The sequence below is a fragment of the Coregonus clupeaformis genome, chromosome 31, assembly GCF_020615455.1.
Source record: "Coregonus clupeaformis isolate EN_2021a chromosome 31, ASM2061545v1, whole genome shotgun sequence".
Classification (NCBI taxonomy): Eukaryota; Metazoa; Chordata; class Actinopteri; order Salmoniformes; family Salmonidae; genus Coregonus; species Coregonus clupeaformis.
This window is the reverse complement of record NC_059222.1, coordinates 39,248,982-39,268,050: the sequence shown is the minus strand read 5'-3', so window position 1 is coordinate 39,268,050 and position 19,069 is coordinate 39,248,982. Positions and strand designations below refer to the sequence as shown.

Here is a 19,069-nt window from a genome sequence, read left to right as displayed (position 1 = left end):
TATTAATATGATGAGGATTGATATCAACCTTACTGTCAAGATGTCAAAAGGGAACACTCCTGGTTCTGTTCATTGATGTTTGTTAAAGTGAGTTGCAAATATGTCCGTTTTTCTCTACCAGTCACAAATATGTCCATAACCTAGACTAGATAGTGAGCAATGTCAGCGAAGGGAGTAGCGACCTCATTTTGACCTCTCCCTCTTTGCAGAGTTCATCTCCCCAAACCCAATCTTCCCCTATGCACTTACAAATCTAATAACACATATTTTTTGTACATGATGTATCTAAACTTCAGCGCTCGTCAGTTATCAGGATGGCCTCCATCAGAAGTGTTTTGACAAGCTGTCATGTTGTGGTGAATGTACCAGGGTATTCTGAATGTATTCCACACTCCCCTGCATTCCACTGGGAGAGGAGTTGACATACCATTCATGCCATCTGTAGCTCATACTCTCAATATAAAAAATGGCACCTACAGTGGGGGAAAAAAGTATTTAGTCAGCCACCAATTGTGCAAGTTCTCCCACTTCAAAAGATGAGAGAGGCCTGTAATTTTCATCATAGGTACATGTCAACTATGACAGACAAATTGAGAGAACAAAAATCCAGAAGATCACATTGTAGGATTTTTAATGAATTTATTTGCAAATTATGGTGGAAAATAAGTATTTGGTCACCTACAAACAAGCAAGATTTCTGGCTCTCACAGACCTGTAACTTCTTTAAGAGGCTCCTCTGTCCTCCACTCGTTACCTGTATTAATGGCACCTGTTTGAACTTGTTATCAGTATAAAAGACACCTGTCCACAACTTCAAACAGTCACACTCCAAACTCCACTATGGCCAAGACCAAAGAGCTGTCAAAGGACACCAGAAACAAAATTGTATACCTGCACACCAGGCTGGGAAGACTGAATCTGCAATAGGTAAGCAGCTTGGTTTGAAGAAATCAACTGTGGGAGCAATTATTAGGAAATGGAAGACATACAAGGCCACTGATAATCTCCCTCGATCTGGGGCTCCACGCAAGATCTCACCCCGTGGGGTCAAAATGATCACAAGAACGGTGAGCAAAAATCCCAGAACCACACGGGGGGACCTAGTGAATGACCTGCAGAGAGCTGGGACCAAAGTAACAAAGCCTACCATCAGTAACACACTACGCCGCCAGGGACTCAAATCCTGCAGTGCCAGACGTGTCCCCCTGCTTAAGCCAGTACATGTCCAGGCCCGTCTGAAGTTTGCTAGAGTGCATTTGGATGATCCAGAAGAGGATTGGGAGAATGTCATATGGTCAGATGAAACCAAAATAGAACTTTTTGGTAAAAACTCAACTCGTCGTGTTTGGAGGACAAAGAATGCTGGGTTGCATCCAAAGAACACCATACCTACTGTGAAGCATGGGGGTGGAAACATCATGCTTTGGGGCTGTTTTTTCTGCAAAGGGACCAGGACGACTGATCCGTGTAAAGGAAAGAATGAATGGGGCCATGTATCGTGAGATTATGAGTGAAAACCTCCTTCCATCAGCAAGGGCATTGAAGATGAAACGTGGCTGGGTCTTTCAGCATGACAATGATCCCAAACACACCGCCCGGGCAATGAAGGAGTGGCTTTGTAAGAAGCATTTCAAGGTCCTGGAGTGGCCTAGCCAGTCTCCAGATCTCAACCCCATAGAAAATCTTTGGAGGGAGTTGAAAGTCCGTGTTGCCCAGCGACAGCCCCAAAACATCACTGCTCTAGAGGAGATCTGCATGGAGGAATGGGCCAAAATACCAGCAACAGTGTGTGAAAACCTTGTGAAGACTTACAGAAAACGTTTGACCTGTGTCATTGCCAACAAAGGGTATATAAAAGTATTGAGAAACTTTTGTTATTGACCAAATACTTATTTTCCACCATAATTTGCAAATAAATTCATAAAAAATCCTACAATGTGATTTTCTGGATTTTCTTTCCTCATTTTGTCTGTCATAGTTGACGTGTACCTATGATGAGAATTACAGGCCTCTCTCATCTTTTTAAGTGGGAGAACTTGCACAATTGGTGGCTGACTAAATACTTTTTTTCCCCACTGTAACTCAATCTACCAGTCTTGAGTAAAGTATGATCTGTAAAATGTTTGGGGTATACTATACACATCCTGCCATCCCACTGGGCACAGACGTCAGTCCAACGTCTAGTTTTGATTTACATTTGGTTGAGTTGTCAACTACTGTGAATTCAACATGAATACAACAAAAAATCTCACGTCATTGGATTTTGGTTAAAAGTTAGACGAAAAAAAGACAATTTCTTTACGGTGATGACTTTTTTCCAAATCCAATCAGTTTTCCACGTTGATTCAACGTCATCATGTTGATTTTTGTTGTTGAAATTACGTGGAAACAATATTGATTCAACCAGTTTTTGCCCAGTGGGATGTGTCTATTTGGAGTTTGTTTGGAGTTTATTATTATTATTATTATTATTATTATTATTATTCTCTAAAATGGGTCAATCCTGGTACGAGCTGAGTATGAATGGGTTTACACTAAATTCACAGGAAATTACACTAAATGATGTGAGTGAGGTAGCTGGCTATAAGAGAACGCATAGGGCTGTGAGTTAATGATTAAGGAGAGTTCTTTATAAAGAAAATCTGCTGCTAAAAATATATTGATATATTACTTCCCTCTGCTTTGTAGTTTCTTTTAAAAAATTAATGTTTTTACATTAGCCCTCCGTGGCCTGTTTGGAGAAAACAGAGGGGAAACTTGAGCCTTTAGACAACCTGTGGTGGTTACTTCAAGAACTATAGACTACACTCACGCTTTATAAAGGGGTGGTTTCATTTTTGCTTGACGAACATAGATATTGTATTTTCCCAAACAATACTAAAATATTCCCAACAATTAAAATACCTTTGGATAGACAGGAAATTGTTCTCTTGACTAAGCTTAAAATTCCAACAACAGACTGCTGATGTCATGATTATATATACAACTTTATTGGATGGAGTGACATACGCATGTCTTCTTACAGCACAACAAGTCAGGTAGGTGCCTGCTGATTAAACTTTCGACCACAGTCACATTTCCAAGAGTGCAGGCTTGATGACAACGGTCACCACAGCAACACAGGAAGCTTTTCGAGGAATTCCCTCAGAACTTCCAGAATCCTCATCACGCAGTGGCTCAATTCCACAACATTCACGACAAAGGAGTCCGCAGTTGAACAGAACCTTTCAAATCCAAACCGCCCAGTCCATAGAAAGAGAAGGGTTTGAACTTCCACAGAGTGGAATCGGAATGAGTCATCAGTCTTTAGAACATGCCAACCAGTTTGAATTTGCCCTCCTGTTTGTTGGGCACTACGTTGATGAAGGTCTTGTAGAGTACAGTTCCCGTGGGCAGCTTGGTGATGACCTTGAAGGTCTCAGAGCTGCGTGGGGCTGGAACATACACCTCCTTAGTGAACCTGACAATGCCGTCCTCAAGGGCATATAGGGTGTTGTTGGTTCCAATCCCCACCTGAGAGAGAGGAGAGAGGAGAGAGAGAAAGAAAGGAGAGGAAGAGAGATTAGTTGACAATCAACCGGTGATCTGCAGACATTTGAAAGCTTCCAGGGGTGTATTCACTAGGAACCAAACGAAAGAGGGAGGGACGTACCTGAATCTGTCCCAATATAAACATATAAATCATTTTTAAACGGTTTCTGTTGAAAAACGTTTTGCTCTGATGTGCGACTAATGAATACACCCCAGGATATTAACAGTGTGAAACCTTACATGTGCTCCTGGTTGCCACCTCATGAGCCTCTGTGTTGCTAGGATGTTGCCAGCATGGACAAAGTTCCCTGAAGGTGGATGACAACAAAACAGAAGTGTTAGTTAGATAATGCAAACATGAAGTGTGTAGGATCTAGTGTTGTCAGGATACCAGTATCACAATACTATGACAGCTGATTTTCCATGGCATAAAGGAAAACAAAGCAGAATAAACTATGTGGTCCTTTAAAAACTACTGTATGAAACAGTGTGTAAAAAAAATTGTGTGTAAAATAGTGTGATATAGCTTGGAAAATAAAGTTTGTTTCCAACATTAGGACTGTTTTCCACAGGAAATGTAGTCTGCCTCGTGTTTTGTTTCCTTTGCCACGATACCTCTGAGTAGTAGGATGAAAGACATAACATGCACCTCACAGAGATGTCAGAACTAAGCATACTGACAAATAAGAGCATTCACGTAGCTACCATCTGTTTTCTTGAAGCCATATCTGCGACCAGGGCTCTTTCCCCCGAGGTTCTTGCTGCTACCACCTGCCTTCTTGGACGCGAACCGCACCCAGTCCGAAAGAGAGGACTGGCAAGGGAGCAGAAGACCTGCAATTTCATTGAGTAAACATTGTAGTTTGGAAACATTCTAAAAGTTGTAGCAAGGGGATACAATGACTGTCTGGCTTGTGTAATGACAGTGGGCTGTTCAATGCCATTTGTGATGCTCATGCTACGCTAGCAACTCCTTTCCAATGTGGGTAGCTAGTTGCCTGATACACCAGCCGTAGTCCCGACATGACCTAGCTCTCCAAAACTCTAGGCAGCATTATGCCTTCTCCCTACAGTTCTCAGGCATTTGTTTTGCCCACGACTGCCTCATGTGAACTACAATCGAAAACATATGGCCCTTATCTTTCATCAGCGAGAAACAATCTTTCAAATAAAAAATACACTTACTGTAGCAGTTTTTCACAGATCCATACAGCGATGGGTGCCTCCATCTGACGAAAGTACATTTCCGCTACACTTCCCGAGTTACGCTTACACACAAGGTGTTCGGAACATGCTATATAGCTAATTAGCACACTGCTGTAACATGGGGATGTGGCCGTGTGGGAATACTAACCCTATCAAGGTGTGTATCAATTTCACATTTTTTTAAATTATTATTTCTCGCTGATAGGAAAGATTAGGTCCTTATGCTTCCAAAACCATACAGCAAGCGATGCATGTTAATGTTCAGACCGAGCGTGTGGGATCTTAATAAAACTTCCCCCTACAGAAGACGCCTTCTTCCAATTACTCTTATGTGTAATGGAACTACTAGTTCAATCTTCTCGGTGTAACAGTTGGAATAATGGGCCAATTCGGAGTACAACGCATTTCTCATCCCTGGGTTGAGGTATGTTTCTCGAGCTGGCTCCACGGTGTCTTAATATACATAGGTACGCTTTCTGACCCTAGTGTAGCTCTAAGCAAGCTGGTCGGATCTGCTGGCTACAGAACACGAGCGAGTGGCTAATGTCATACCAGCTAGCTTGAAAAACACGTTATCCAGCTAGATAACTTTACAATAAATAGGCGTCATTGGCGTGTATTAGTCTAAAGATAAGTGTTTCATAGAGGTTTGAATTAACGCAAATGAATGATAATTTGTGTATTTTACCTGCTCTGGACTTCAACATCAAGGACGCGAGAGCAGCCATCTTGTATCACTAGTTACCACAGCCACAAAGTCAAAATGGTCAATATCGTAACAATTCATGAAACCAAAAATGAGCTTTTCGGTCTTAATATAAGGTTAGCAGTGTGGTTGAGGTTAGGGTTAAAATCTTATTTTTAGAAATGGGCGGGGTTTAGCCATAGTTTTGTGGCTGCGGTTACTAGTGAAAACCTTGTGTCACATCAAAATCCTCCCGTCGTCCATCGAACCCGCGGAATCCATAATTGTCAAGAAAATCCAAAATTACAATGGCTAGCAAGACGAGATAGCTAGCGAAATAACTTTTGTTCATGTTGTTTTGAAAATAAAATGTTGAACACCTTCTACAAGAATGGTTTAATAACAATGTGAGTAGCTAGTTATTTTCAATTACTTTGACAGATAGTGTCGTAGTAAATATAATTTGTCGTAGTAAATATAAAATGTTATAGATTGGTCTGACTAAAATGTTGTGCAAGACCCATTTGTGTTAGGAGCTTGTTTTCAATAAATGCTGTTCCAGGTCAGAGAACAAAGGACAGAGGAGAACACCATATCTTGTCACCAGATGGCCTAGTCTTGCAGGAGTGCAATAACAGGACAACACCCACGCCACAGGCCCCACGAGTTCCCTTGACACACACAGACATTTCATTTGCACGCACACTCATTCTCAACTCCCCACGAGTTCTTTGACACACAAACATTTCACTGTGCACGCACACTCAAACTCCACTCCCCTGTCTACTGGTCGGGTGCCAAGGGCAGAGGACTCTGCCGTGCACCAATGGGGCTTCTACTCTGGACAGAGCAGACCCGCCTCCTACGCCTCTGGAACCAATCGAGGGACTAGGAGAAGAATCCCTCCCTTTATGTTACATTGTATAAAGTAATGCTGTAAACTCTGTTTAAACATCCTTCTCAGCTGACACTATTAGCGTGGCATATGATTAGGTCCATGCATGTTAAACTAAACAGTACAATATATCTCTGTTTTAATAAACTGCCTTTTGCTTAAGCAAATTCCTCTCTGTCTAGCGTCGTTGGTTTGTACTCCCTCTCCGTATTATGTGTTCACCAACAATAGCTATCAATCAATCAATCAATCAATTTTATTTTATATAGCCCTTCTTACATCAGCTAATATCTCGAAGTGCTGTACAGAAACCCAGCCTAAAACCCCAAACAGCTAGTAATGCAGGTGTAGAAGCACGGTGGCTAGGAAAAACTCCCTAGAAAGGCGAAAGCCTAGGAAGAAACCTAGAGAGGAACCAGGCTATGAGGGGTGGCCAGTCCTCTTCTGGCTGTGCCGGGTGGAGATTATAACAGAACCATGCCAAGATGTTCAAAAATGTTCATAAGTGACAAGCATGGTCAAATAATAATCAGGAATAAATCTCAGTTGGCTTTTCATAGCCGATCATTAAGAGTTGAAAACAGCAGGTCTGGGACAGGTAGGGGTTCCATAACCGCAGGCAGAACAGTTGAAACTGGAATAGCAGCAAGGCCAGGCGGACTGGGGACAGCAAGGAGTCACCACGGCCGGTAGTCCCGACGTATGGTCCTAGGGCTCAGGTCTCTCAGTTGGCTTTTCATAGCCGATCATTAAAGAGTTGAAAACAGCAGGTCTGGGACAGGTAGGGGTTTCGTAGCCGCAGGCAGAACAGTTGAAACTGGAATAGCAGCAAGGCCAGGCGGACTGGGGACAGCAAGGTGTCATCATGCCCGGTAGTCCTGACGTATGGTCCTAGGGCTCAGGTTCTCAGAGAGAAAGAGAGAACGAGAGAATTAGAGAGAGCATACTTAAATTCACACAGGACACTGGATAAGACAGGAGAAGTACTCCAGGTATAACCAACTAACCCCAGCCCCCGACACATAAACTACTGCAGCATAAATACTGGAGGCTGAGACAGGAGCGGTCCGGAGACACTGTGGCCCCATCCGAAGAAACCCCGGACAGGGCCAAACAGGAAGGATATAACCCCACCCACTCCGCCAAAGCACAGCCCCCGCACCACTAGAGGGATATCCCCAACCACCAACTTACAATCCTGAGACAAGGCCGAGTATAGCCCACAGAGGTCTCCACCACAGCACAAACCAAGGGGGGGGCGCCAACCCAGACAGGAAGATCACGTCAGTAACTCAACCCACTCAAGTGACGCACCCCTCCCAGGGACGGCATGAAAGAGCACCAGCAAGCCAGTGACTCAGCCCCTGCAACAGGGTTAGAGGCAGAGAACCCCAGTGGAGAGGGGAACCGGCCCGGCAGAGACAGCAAGGGCTGTTCGTTGCTCCAGCCTTTCCGTTCACCTTCACACTCCTAACTATTAACGTTAGCTAGGTAGCTCACGTATGCGAATATATTGGTAGCTAAACGTTACTGTACTTTAGCTTGCGAGGTTAGTTTTACCTCGACAACATTTATTGGGCAATTAGCTAACTAGCTAATGTAGGTGAATGTAATAGTATGGCATTAGCCCAGACTATAGCCCTCTGTTACTGTTACAATAATTACTTACAAGTTACTAGTATTAACTGTATAGCTAGCTGCATGATGTATGGGATTAGCCTCGAGAGACCGCTAGCGAGCACTGTTCTTACTGACATTGTCTGCTAAACGGAACTACAACGTCAGAAGAACAGCGCCCGCTAGAGGTTTCTCGAGGATGATATGGCCAGAGAGGAAGGCCAATATAGAGACTGTTTTGTATAGCATATGCCGTCTCAAAATAGAATGCAATAGATTGTAAATTAAATATGTATGTCCAATGGTACCGCCAATATAACACCATGGTTCTGATTTTAACCTGCTTTGTCCATCTACAGTCAGTCTCAACTGTCTGAGACTGGAGCCACCATGGCCAGCTACAGTGACCACCAGTGTCCTGGACGAGGATCTCCCTGTGTATGACTTCCTCCAGCCCGGCCGTAGCCTCAGCCAAGCGTCCCAGAGCCATATAGACAAACCACACCTGGTGGTCCTGGACAGCTCCGATATAGAGATCCCCATCTCCTCCTCTCCTGTCTCCACCTCAGAGGGAGTGGTAGGGGGGCTGTGGGCAGTAGGGGGGCCTGGGGGCCTGGGTGCGGGGATAGAGGTGGCTGATGTTATGATGATCGGTAGTGATGATGAGGAAGCTGAGGTTCCCTATATCCCCCTGGAGACAGGAGGGTGTGGAGCATGCATCCTCCACTCTCAGGAATGGACAACCATCCCTCCTCCCCTGACCCTCCTGGTGGTTTAGGCCTGTTGGCACCGAATGGTCTCTCAGAGTCCAAATTTCTACCAGGTGAATAGATTTCAATAGGCAGCAGCAGCCTCTAATGTGCTAGTGATGGCTATTGAGTGGCACAGCCTAAGGCACTGCATCTCAGTGCTTGAGGCGTCACTACAGACCCCCTTGTTCGATTCCAGGCTGTATCACAACCGGCCGTGATTGGGAGTCCCATAGGGCGGCGCACAATTGGCCCAGCGTCGTCCGGGTTTGGCCGGTGTAGGCTGTCATTGTAAATAAGAATTTGTTCTTAATTGACTTGCCTAGTTAAATAAAGGTTAAAAAAAAATAATAATAATACCAGAGCCTAAACAGTCACCGTAGGATGGAGGGAAAGCATACAGTATTATATAGAGCCATTATTGCATTGAACTCTGTTCCATCTCATATTGCTCAAATAAACAGCAAACCTGGTTTCAAAAAACAGATAAAGCAACACCTCACGGCACAACGCCTCTCCCCTATTTGACCTAGATAGTTTGTGTGTATGTATTGATATGTAGGCTACGTGTGCCTTTTTATAAAATGTATGTAGTTCTGTCCTTGAGCTGTTCTTCTCTATTAATGTTCTGTATTATGTCATGTTTCATGTTTTGTGTGGACCCCAGGAAGAGTAGCTGCTGCTTTTGCAACAGCTAATGGGGATCCTAATAAAATACCAAATACCAAAAGATCCAGGTGGGTGGAAGAGAGTATGTAGCTGTGGATCCAGGTGGGTGGAAGAGAGTCTGTAGCTGTGGATCCAGGTGGGTGGAAGAGAGTCTGTAGCTGTGGATCCAGGTGGGTGGAAGAGAGTCTGTAGCTGTGGATCCAGGTGGGTGGAAGAGAGTCTGTAGCTGTGGATCCAGGTGGGTGGAAGAGAGTCTGTAGCTGTGGATCCAGGTGGGTGGAAGAGAGTCCGTGGCTGTGGATCCAGGTGGGTGGAAGAGAGGCCAGGGCTGTGGCTCCATTCCCTACCTTTCTCCCCGGAATGTGCACTTGCTTACAGTCTCACCCTCATGAATGTAAAAACATTGAATAGGTGTAAACAAAGGCTACACAGAGGAGTTTCCACCATATTTGAGTAGTTTCCCTTTTCCACTGTGTGTGTGTGTGTGGTGTGTAGCTCTGTTGCAGTTGAAAGGTGGGGGCACTCTGCTGACGTGTTCTCCTGGGCTGCAGCTGTGCGATAAACAGCCCTTCCCTCGCAGTGTCAGCTGGGTCAGGAGAACACCTTGCACTCAGATGACTGGAGCATCTTTCACATCTCTTTGCATTTCTATCGCTTCTCCCCATGACATGCTTATGCTTATTTATTTTTATATTTTTATTTAACCTTTATTTAACTAGGCAAGTCAGTTAAGAACAAATTCTTAGGTGCATCAAAGCTGGGACCGAGAGAATGAAAAACAGCTTCTATCTCAAGGCCATCAGACTGTTAAATAGCCGTCACTAGCACATTAGAGGCTGCTGCTGCCTATTGAAATCACTGGCCACTTTAAGAAATGGAATACTAGTCACTTTAATAATGTTTACATATCTTGCACTACTCATCTCATATGTATATACTGTATTCTATTCTATAATATTCTACTGTATTCTTAGTCCATGCCGCTCTGTCATTGCTTGTCCATATATGTATATATTCTTAAATTCCATTCCTTACTAGATTTGTGTGTATTGGGTATATGTTGTGAAATTGTTAGATATTACTTGTTAGATATTACTGCACTGTCGGAGCTAGAAGCACAAGCATTTCGCTACACCCGCAATAACACCTGCTAAACACGTGTATGTGACAAATAAAATGTGATTTGATTTTTGATTTGATTGATTTACAATGACGGCCTACCAAAAAGCAAAAGGCCTCCTGCGGGGACGGGGGATAAAAAAGAAAGTAGGACAAAACACACATCACGACAAGAGAGACACCACAACACTACATATAGAGAGACACCACAACACTACATATAGAGACACCACAACACTACATAGAGAGACACCACAACACTACATATAGAGAGACACCACAACACTACATATAGAGACACCACAACACTACATATAGAGACACCACAACACTACATATAGAGAGACACCACAACACTACATATAGAGACACCACAACACTACATATAGAGACACCACAACACTACATATAGAGAGACACCACAACACTACATATAGAGAGACACCACAACACTACATATAGAGAGACACCACAACACTACATATAGAGAGACACCACAACACTACATATAGAGAGACACCACAACACTACATATAGAGAGACACCACAACACTACATATAGAGAGACACCACAACACTACATAAAGAGAGACACCACAACACTACATATAGAGAGACACCACAACACTACATATAGAGAGACACCACAACACTACATATAGAGAGACACCACAACACTACATATAGAGAGACACCACAACACTACATATAGAGAGACACCACAACACTACATATAGAGAGACACCACAACACTACATATAGAGAGACACCACAACACTACATATAGAGAGACACCACAACACTACATATAGAGACACCACAACACTACATATAGAGAGACACCACAACACTACATATAGAGAGACACCACAACACTACATATAGAGACACCACAACACTACATATAGAGAGACACCACAACACTACATATAGAGAGACACCACAACACTACATATAGAGAGACACCACAACAACTACATATAGAGAGACACCACAACACTACATAAAGAGAGACACCACAACACTACATATAGAGAGACACCACAACACTACATATAGAGAGACACCACAACACTACATATAGAGAGACACCACAACACTACATATAGAGAGACACCACAACACTACATATAGAGAGACACCACAACACTACATATAGAGAGACACCACAACACTACATATAGAGAGACACCACAACACTACATATAGAGACACCACAACACTACATATAGAGAGACACCACAACACTACATATAGAGAGACACCACAACACTACATATAGAGAGACACCACAACACTACATATAGAGAGACACCACAACACTACATATAGAGACACCACAACACTACATATAGAGAGACACCACAACACTACATATAGAGAGACACCACAACACTACATATAGAGAGACACCACAACACTACATATAGAGACACCACAACACTACATATAGAGAGACACCACAACACTACATATAGAGAGACACCACAACACTACATATAGAGACACCACAACACTACATATAGAGAGACACCACAACACTACATATAGAGAGACACCACAACACTACATATAGAGAGACACCACAACACTACATATAGAGAGACACCACAACACTACATATAGAGAGACACCACAACACTACATATAGAGAGACACCACAACACTACATTTAGAGAGACACCACAACACTACATATAGAGAGACACCACAACACTACATATAGAGAGACACCACAACACTACATATAGAGACACCACAACACTACATATAGAGAGACACCACAACACTACATATAGAGACACCACAACACTACATATAGAGAGACACCACAACACTACATATAGAGAGACACCACAACACTACATATAGAGAGACACCACAACACTACATATAGAGAGACACCACAACACTACATTTAGAGAGACACCACAACACTACATATAGAGAGACACCACAACACTACATATAGAGAGACACCACAACACTACATATAGAGACACCACAACACTACATATAGAGACACCACAACACTACATAAAGAGAGACACCACAACACTACATATAGAGAGACACCACAACACTACATATAGAGAGACACCACAACACTACATATAGAGAGACACCACAACACTACATAAAGAGAGACACCACAACACTACATATAGAGAGACACCACAACACTACATATAGAGAGACACCACAACACTACATATAGAGAGACACCACAACAATACATACAGTGGGGGAAAAAAGTATTTAGTCAGCCACCAATTGTGCAAGTTCTCCCACTTAAAAAGATGAGAGAGGCCTGTAATTTTCATCATAGGTACACGTCAACTATGACAGACAAATTGAGAGAAAACAATCCAGAAAATCACATTGTAGGATTTTTAATGAATTTATTTGCAAGTTATGGTGGAAAATAAGTATTTGGTCACCTACAAACAAGCAAGATTTCTGGCTCTCACAGACCTGTAACTTCTTCTTTAAGAGGCTCCTCTGTCCTCCACTCGTTACCTGTATTGATGGCACCTGTTTGAACTTGTTATCAGTATAAAATACACCTGTGCACAACCTCAAACAGTCACACTCCAAACTCCACTATGGCCAAGACCAAAGAGCTGTCAAAGGACACCAGAAACAAAATTGTAGACCTGCACCAGGCTGGGAAGACTGAATCTGCAATAGGTAAGCAGCTTGGTTTGAAGAAATCAACTGTGGGAGCAATTATTAGGAAATGGAAGACATACAAGACCACTGATAATCTCCCTCGATCTGGGGCTCCACGCAAGATCTCACCCTGTGGGGTCAAAATGATCACAAGAACGGTGAGCAAAAATCCCAGAACCACACGGGGGGACCTAGTGAATGACCTGCAGAGAGCTGGGACCAAAGTAACAAAGCCTACCATCAGTAACACACTACGCCGCCAGGGACTCAAATCCTGCAGTGCCAGACGTGTCCCCCTGCTTAAGCCAGTACATGTCCAGGCCCGTCTGAAGTTTGCTAGAGTGCATTTGGATGATCCAGAAGAGGATTGGGAGAATGTCATATGGTCAGATGAAACCAAAATAGAACTTTTTGGTAAAAACTCAACTCGTCGTGTTTGGAAGACAAAGAATGCTGAGTTGCATCCAAAGAACACCATACCTACTGTGAAGCATGGGGGTGGAAACATCATGCTTTGGGGCTGTTTTTCTGCAAAGGGACCAGGATGACTGATCCGTGTAAAGGAAAGAATGAATGGGGCCATGTATCGTGAGATTTTGAGTGAAAACCTCCTTCCATCAGCAAGGGCATTAAAGATGAAATGTGGCTGTGTCTATCAGCATGACAATGATCCCAAACACACCGCCCGGGCAACGAAGGAGTGGCTTCGTAAGAAGCATTTCAAGGTCCTGGAGTGGCCTAGCCAGTCTCCAGATCTCCACCCCATAGAAAATCTTTGGAGGGAGTTGAAAGTCTGTGTTGCCCAGCGACAGCCCCAAAACATCACTGCTCTAGAGGAGATCTGCATGGAGGAATGGGCCAAAATACCAGCAACAGTGTGTGAAAATCTTGTGAAGACTTACAGAAAACGTTTGACCTGTGTCATTGCCAACAAAGGGTATATAACAAAGTATTGAGAAACTTTTGTTATTGACCAAAGACTTATTTTCCACCATAATTTGCAAATAAATTCATGAAAAATCCTACAATGTGATTTTCTGGATTATTTTTTCTCATTTTATCTGTCATAGTTGATGTGTACCTATGATGAAAATTACATGCCTGTCTCATTTTTTTAAGTGGGAGAACTTGCACAATTGGTGGCTGACTAAATACTTTTTCCCCCCACTGTATATGTATGTATATATACAGTTGAAGTCAGAAGTTTACATACACCTTAGCCAAATACATTTAAACTCAGTTTTTCAAAATTCCTGACATTTAATCCTAGTAAAAATTCCCTGTCTTAGGTCAGTTAGGATCACCACTTTATTTTAAGAATGTGAAATATCAGAATAATAGTAGAGAATTATTTATTTCAGCATTTATTTATTTCATCAAATTCCCAGTGGGTCAGAAGTTTACATACACTCAATTGGTATTTGGTAGCATTGCCTTTAAATTGTTTAACTTGGGTCAAACGTTTCGGGTAGCCTTCCACAAGCTTCCCACAATAAATTGGGTGAATTTTGGCCCATTCCTCCTGAGAGAGCTGGTGTAACTGAGTCAGGTTTGTAGGCCTACTTGCTCGCACACGCTTTTTCAGTTCTGCCCAGAAATGTTCTATAAGATTGAGGTCAGGGCTTTGTGATGGCCACTCCAATACCTTGACTCTGTTGTCCTTAAGCCATTTTGCCACAACTTTGTAAGTATGCTTGGGGTCATTGTCCATTTGGAAGACCCATTTGCGACCAAGCGTTAACTTCCTGACTGATGTCTTGAGATGTTGCTTCAATAAATCCACATTATTTTCCTTCCTCATGATGCCATCTATTTTGTGAAGTGCACCAGTCCCTCCTGCAGCAAAGCACCCCCACAGCATGATGCTGCCACCCCGTGCTTCACGGTTGGGATGGTGTTCTTCGGCTTGCAAGCTACCCTTTTTCCTCCAAACATAACGATGGTCATTATGGCCAAACAGTTCTATTTTTGTTTCATCAGACCAGAGGACATTTCTCCAAAAAGTACGATCTTTGTCCCCATGTGCAGTTGCAAACCGTAGTCTGGGTTTTTATGGCAGTTTTGGAGCAGTGGCTTCTTCCTTGCTGAGCGGCCTTTCAGGTTATGTCGATATAGGACTCGTTTTACTGTGGACATAGATACTTTTGTACCTGTTTCCTCCAGCATCTTCACAAGGCACTTTGCTGTTGTTCAGGAATTGATTTGTACTTTTCGCACCAAAGTACGTTCATCTATAGGAGACAGAATGCGTCTCCTTCCTGAGCGGTATGACGGCTGCGTGGTCCCATGGTGTTTATACTTGCATACTATTGTTTGTACAGATGAACGTGGTACCTTCAGGCGTTTTGAAATTGCTCCCAAGGATGAACCAGACTTGTGGAGGTCTACAATGTTTCCTTCTGAGGTCTTGGCTGATTTCTTTTGAAAGTGGCAGGAGGGCAGAGTGGAGGGGGGGCAGAGTGGAGGGGGGGCAGAGTGGAGGGGGGCAGAGTGGAGGGGGGAAGAGTGGAAGGGGGGGCAGAGTGGAGGGGGAGGGCAAAGTGGAGGGGGAGGGCAGAGTGGAGGGGGGCAGAGTGGAGGGGGAGGGCAGAGTGGAGGGGGAGGGCAGAGTGGAGGGGGAGGGCAGAGTGGAGGGGGGGAGGGCAGAGTGGAGGGGGGCAGATTGGAGGGGGAGGGGGGAGGGCAGAGTGGAGGGGGCAGATTGGGGGGAGGGCAGAGTAGAGGGGAGGGGGGGGCAGAGTGGAGGGAGGGGAGGGAAGAGTGGAAGGGGGGCATATTGGGGGGAGGGCAGAGTAGAGGGGAGGGGCAGAGTGGAGGGGGGCAGAGGGAGGGGGGCAGAGTGGAGGGGGGGCAGAGTGGAGGGGAGGGCAGAGTGGAGGGGAGGGGAGGGGGGCAGAGTGGAGGGGGAGGGGGCAGAGTGGAGGGGAGGGGGAGGGGGGCAGAGTGGAGGGGGAGGGGGGCAGAGTGGAGGGGGAGGGGGGGGGGGGGCAGAGTGGAGGGGGGGGGCAGAGTGGAGAGGGAGAGAGGGAGAAAGAGTTAATAGGTGGGAGGAATAGGGACAGCGAGAGGAGGAAGAAGGAGAGAGAGTGAGGGGTGAGGAGAGACTGACAGTGGGCCAGGTATAGTCCTAGCTAGCCAGGTTAGCTGTATCAACTAGCTCCTGTAGTACTCACGGTGATAGAGCCTGAAGCCTGTCCTGCTCCTGATGATCCTTCTCTCTCTCCTGGATCCTCTGCTGGGATCTCCTCCACCTGCCCCTGATAGCAATCACCATACAATCACACCAGTGGAGGCTGGTGGGAGGAGCTATAGGAGGGCGGGCCCATTGTAATGTCTGGAATGTAATAAATGGACCGGTATCAAACATATGAAACCACTTGTTTGACTTCGTTCCATTTATTCCATTCCATCCATTACAATAAGCCCGTCCTCCTATAACTCGTCCCACCAGCCTCCTCTGAATCACACTCTGATCATAGTGTGTGTGTGTGTATATGTGTAATAATAATAATTTGGTGGGTGCTTATTTTTGTCCTATTTCACACATGTACAAGTCGGTATCAATCAAGTGCGTGTGTGTGTGTGTGTGTGTGTATGCTTAGGTAGTGGGTGTTAGTTAAAGATGGAATCCCCAGCTTTAATGTTTACCTATAGCTAAATCTAGTTTAATCATATCATACTTCCCACTGGGCACAGTCAGTTTGTCTAGTTTTGATTTACATTTGGTTGAGTTGTCAACTACTGTGAATTCAATGTGAAATCAACAAAAAAAATTTTTTTTAATCCTTACGTTGATGGCTTTTTGCAAATCCAATCAGTTTTCCACGTTGATTCAACATCATCACATTGAATTGCTTTTGTTGTTGAAATGACGTGGTAACAACATTGATTCAACCAGTTTTTGCCCCGTGGGTTATTGCTTTATTACAGTACACAACTCATTACTGAACTTAGGACAGTAAAATCATTCTCGACTTGCTCGATGGCTTCTTCTTAGACAATGGTAAAATAATGGCCAGAATAAAATCGTATTGAAACCGCACGCATCTTTAAAATATATATCATGGTATCAAAATATGGATACAGATTGATGCTAAATGTAGTAGTTTCCATGTATTTTACCTGTCTCTCAGTCCTCTGTTGATACTGAGACTATCTCATGGCCTTTATGTTCATCCACTGTACACAGATAACAGATACACTGGTGATCGGTACGACAGTAAACCTCCAGCAGTTTGTCATGATGAGAGCAGATCTTCTCCTGTAGTGGTGTGGAAGCTTGGACCAGCTTGTGCTTCTTTCATGGATTACATTTACATTTTAGTAGACACCCTTATCCAGAGCGATTTACAGTTAGTGCATACATGTTTTTTAGTTTTTTTTCATACTGGCCCCCCGTGGGAATCGAACCCACAACCCTGGCATTGCAAGCGCCATGCTCTACCAACTGAGCTACACGGGACACCAAAAAAGTGTTAAACAAATCAAAATATATTTTATATTTGAGATTCTTCAAATAGTCACCCTTTGCCTTGATGACAGCTTTGCACACTCTTGGCATTCTCTCAACCAGCTTCATGAGGTAGTCACCTGGAATGCATTTCAATTAACAGGTGTGCCTTCTTAAAAGTTAATTTGTGGAATTTCTTTCCTTAATGCGTTTGAGCCAATCAGTTGTGTTGTGACAAGGTAGGGGGGTACCAGTCAAGTTCTTCCACACCGATCTTGTCAAACAATGTCTGTATGGACCTCGCTTTGTGCATGCTCGGCCATGGAAACCCATTTCATGAAGCTCCTGACGAACAGTTAACAACAATGGTGCAAAATTCCAGTCACTCCTTTCCTTGTTGGCACTCAATTGGTCAATTAATGTCATTGATCAGACACTCCTGGTTTTCTATCAATCACACCGCTTTTGCCTGTCTTTCTGTGTAGAGCCCAGTTACAGAGGCAAAGGCCTGTGCAAAGAGGTCACACGGATGGTGATCTGCTACGGTACGCACAGAGATATTTCACTACGCCAGAGATTGATATTGATATTTTAGAATGTTTGGAATTTAAAATCTGGTTTTAGAACACTGTGATTGTGCTGCCACAGTAACAGCTGTGCTGTGGTCCATCAGGGGTGACCAAACTGGGGATCCGTAAGTTCGAGGCGAATATCAGTCTGGACAACAAAGTCAGCATGTTCAAAAGCTTCCACTTCCACTAGTTAAGCAGGGTTTTATATGTGGTGTCCATCACATCCGTAACTAGGGAAAACCTTTGTAAAGGACTGCAGTATGTTGGTCATCCTTACTTTAGTTATTCAAAGAGAGATCATGAATTCGAGGGACTTTTCAACACATTTCCTACACCTGTCCATTCCTTTTAAATCCATGGGGGGGGGGGAGGGGGAGTGTACGGGTGCGCACGTCGATGAGAAGGGGGAGGAACGGAATTGGGCATTGGTAGAAGTTGTCCTTAGGCACAGATCTAGGATCAGCTAACCCGCCCCCAATCCTAACCTTAACCTTTTGGGTAGGGAATGTAAAACAAACCTTAGATTAGTGTTTAGGGGCAACTTTCTCCTATTCTGGCAGGGCACCACCCAAAGACTTCCTCCTGTGTCGGAGCAAGGCATTCTAGGTAGTCGGATACCTAGAACGGTGCGTTTTGATTGGACTAATGATCCCCTGGCCTGTGGCTGCTATAGGCTACATTTTACATTTACATTTTAGTCATTTAGCAGACGGTCTTATCCAGAGCGACTGACAATTAGTGAGTGCATACATTATTTTATTTTTCATACCCCCTGTGGGAATCGAACCCACAACCCTGGCGTTGCAAACGCCATGCTCTACCAACTGAGCTACATCCCTGCCGGCCATTCCCTCCCTTCCCCTACCCTGGACGACGCTGGGCCAATTGTGCGCCGCCCCATGG

At 44.1% G+C, this 19,069-nt stretch overlaps 1 protein-coding gene across 1 annotated transcript; it reads right to left on the bottom strand.

The window, feature by feature from the left end:
* Positions 1-2,968: 2,968 nt before the first annotated feature.
* LOC121547719 (39S ribosomal protein L27, mitochondrial) lies at positions 2,969-5,574 on the bottom strand. Its single transcript, XM_041859130.2, has 4 exons — positions 5,426-5,574; positions 4,237-4,365; positions 3,772-3,839; positions 2,969-3,513 (listed from the first exon to the last, which is right to left on the bottom strand). The coding sequence occupies exons 1-4, from the start codon at positions 5,463-5,465 to the stop codon at positions 3,307-3,309; spliced, it is 444 nt and encodes a 147-aa protein (XP_041715064.1). The 5' UTR covers positions 5,466-5,574; the 3' UTR covers positions 2,969-3,306.
* Positions 5,575-19,069: the final 13,495 nt, after the last annotated feature.

Coding starts and splice junctions, on each gene's coding strand:
- LOC121547719 (XM_041859130.2), bottom strand. CDS start 5,465: ATGGCTGCTCTCGCGTCCTTGATGTTGAAGTCCAGAGCAG. Junction 4,366..5,425: donor GATGTTGAAGTCCAGAGCAG/GTAAAATACACA, acceptor ATGAAATTGCAG/GTCTTCTGCTCCCTTGCCAG. Junction 3,514..3,771: donor GGTGGCAACCAGGAGCACAT/GTAAGGTTTCAC, acceptor CCTCTCTCTCAG/GTGGGGATTGGAACCAACAA.